This window comes from Corvus brachyrhynchos, unplaced genomic scaffold (assembly GCF_000691975.1).
Source record: "Corvus brachyrhynchos isolate BGI_N302 unplaced genomic scaffold, ASM69197v1 scaffold72, whole genome shotgun sequence".
Lineage (NCBI taxonomy): Eukaryota > Metazoa > Chordata > Aves > Passeriformes > Corvidae > Corvus > Corvus brachyrhynchos.
The window spans coordinates 2,121,429-2,121,690 of NW_008236763.1; the positions used below are offsets into that span (position 1 = coordinate 2,121,429).

A 262-nucleotide genomic window follows, 5' to 3' on the forward strand; every position below is an offset into this window, starting at 1 on the left:
CTGCACGGCCGTCCTCCTCACCTCCTGGTCCGGGAACCTGCAGCCAGGACATGTCCCGTGGGGTGACAGTGCTCTCCCGCCACCACCACATGGGATGGGATCGTCCCCACAACCCACGGGTGGCTTACGTGGCGTGCAGCAGCCCCAGAGCGTCCTGGTGGCTCATGGAGGTCCATTGGCTGAGCAGGGCGTAGATGTCGGGCAGGCAGCCCCAGTCCCAGCTGGGGGCACTGGCCAGCAGCATGGGCAGGGTGCAGGGGGA

General features: G+C 67.9%; 1 protein-coding gene across 1 annotated transcript in view; it reads right to left on the reverse strand.

The window, feature by feature from the left end:
- The window catches only part of PIK3C2B (phosphatidylinositol-4-phosphate 3-kinase catalytic subunit type 2 beta), a 17,246-nt gene that overhangs the window by 4,190 nt on the left and 12,794 nt on the right, over positions 1 to 262 (reverse strand). Inside the window, 2 exon segments of the mRNA XM_017727159.1 lie at positions 7 to 37; positions 129 to 255. Coding sequence (XP_017582648.1) covers positions 7 to 37; positions 129 to 255 — 158 coding nt within the window.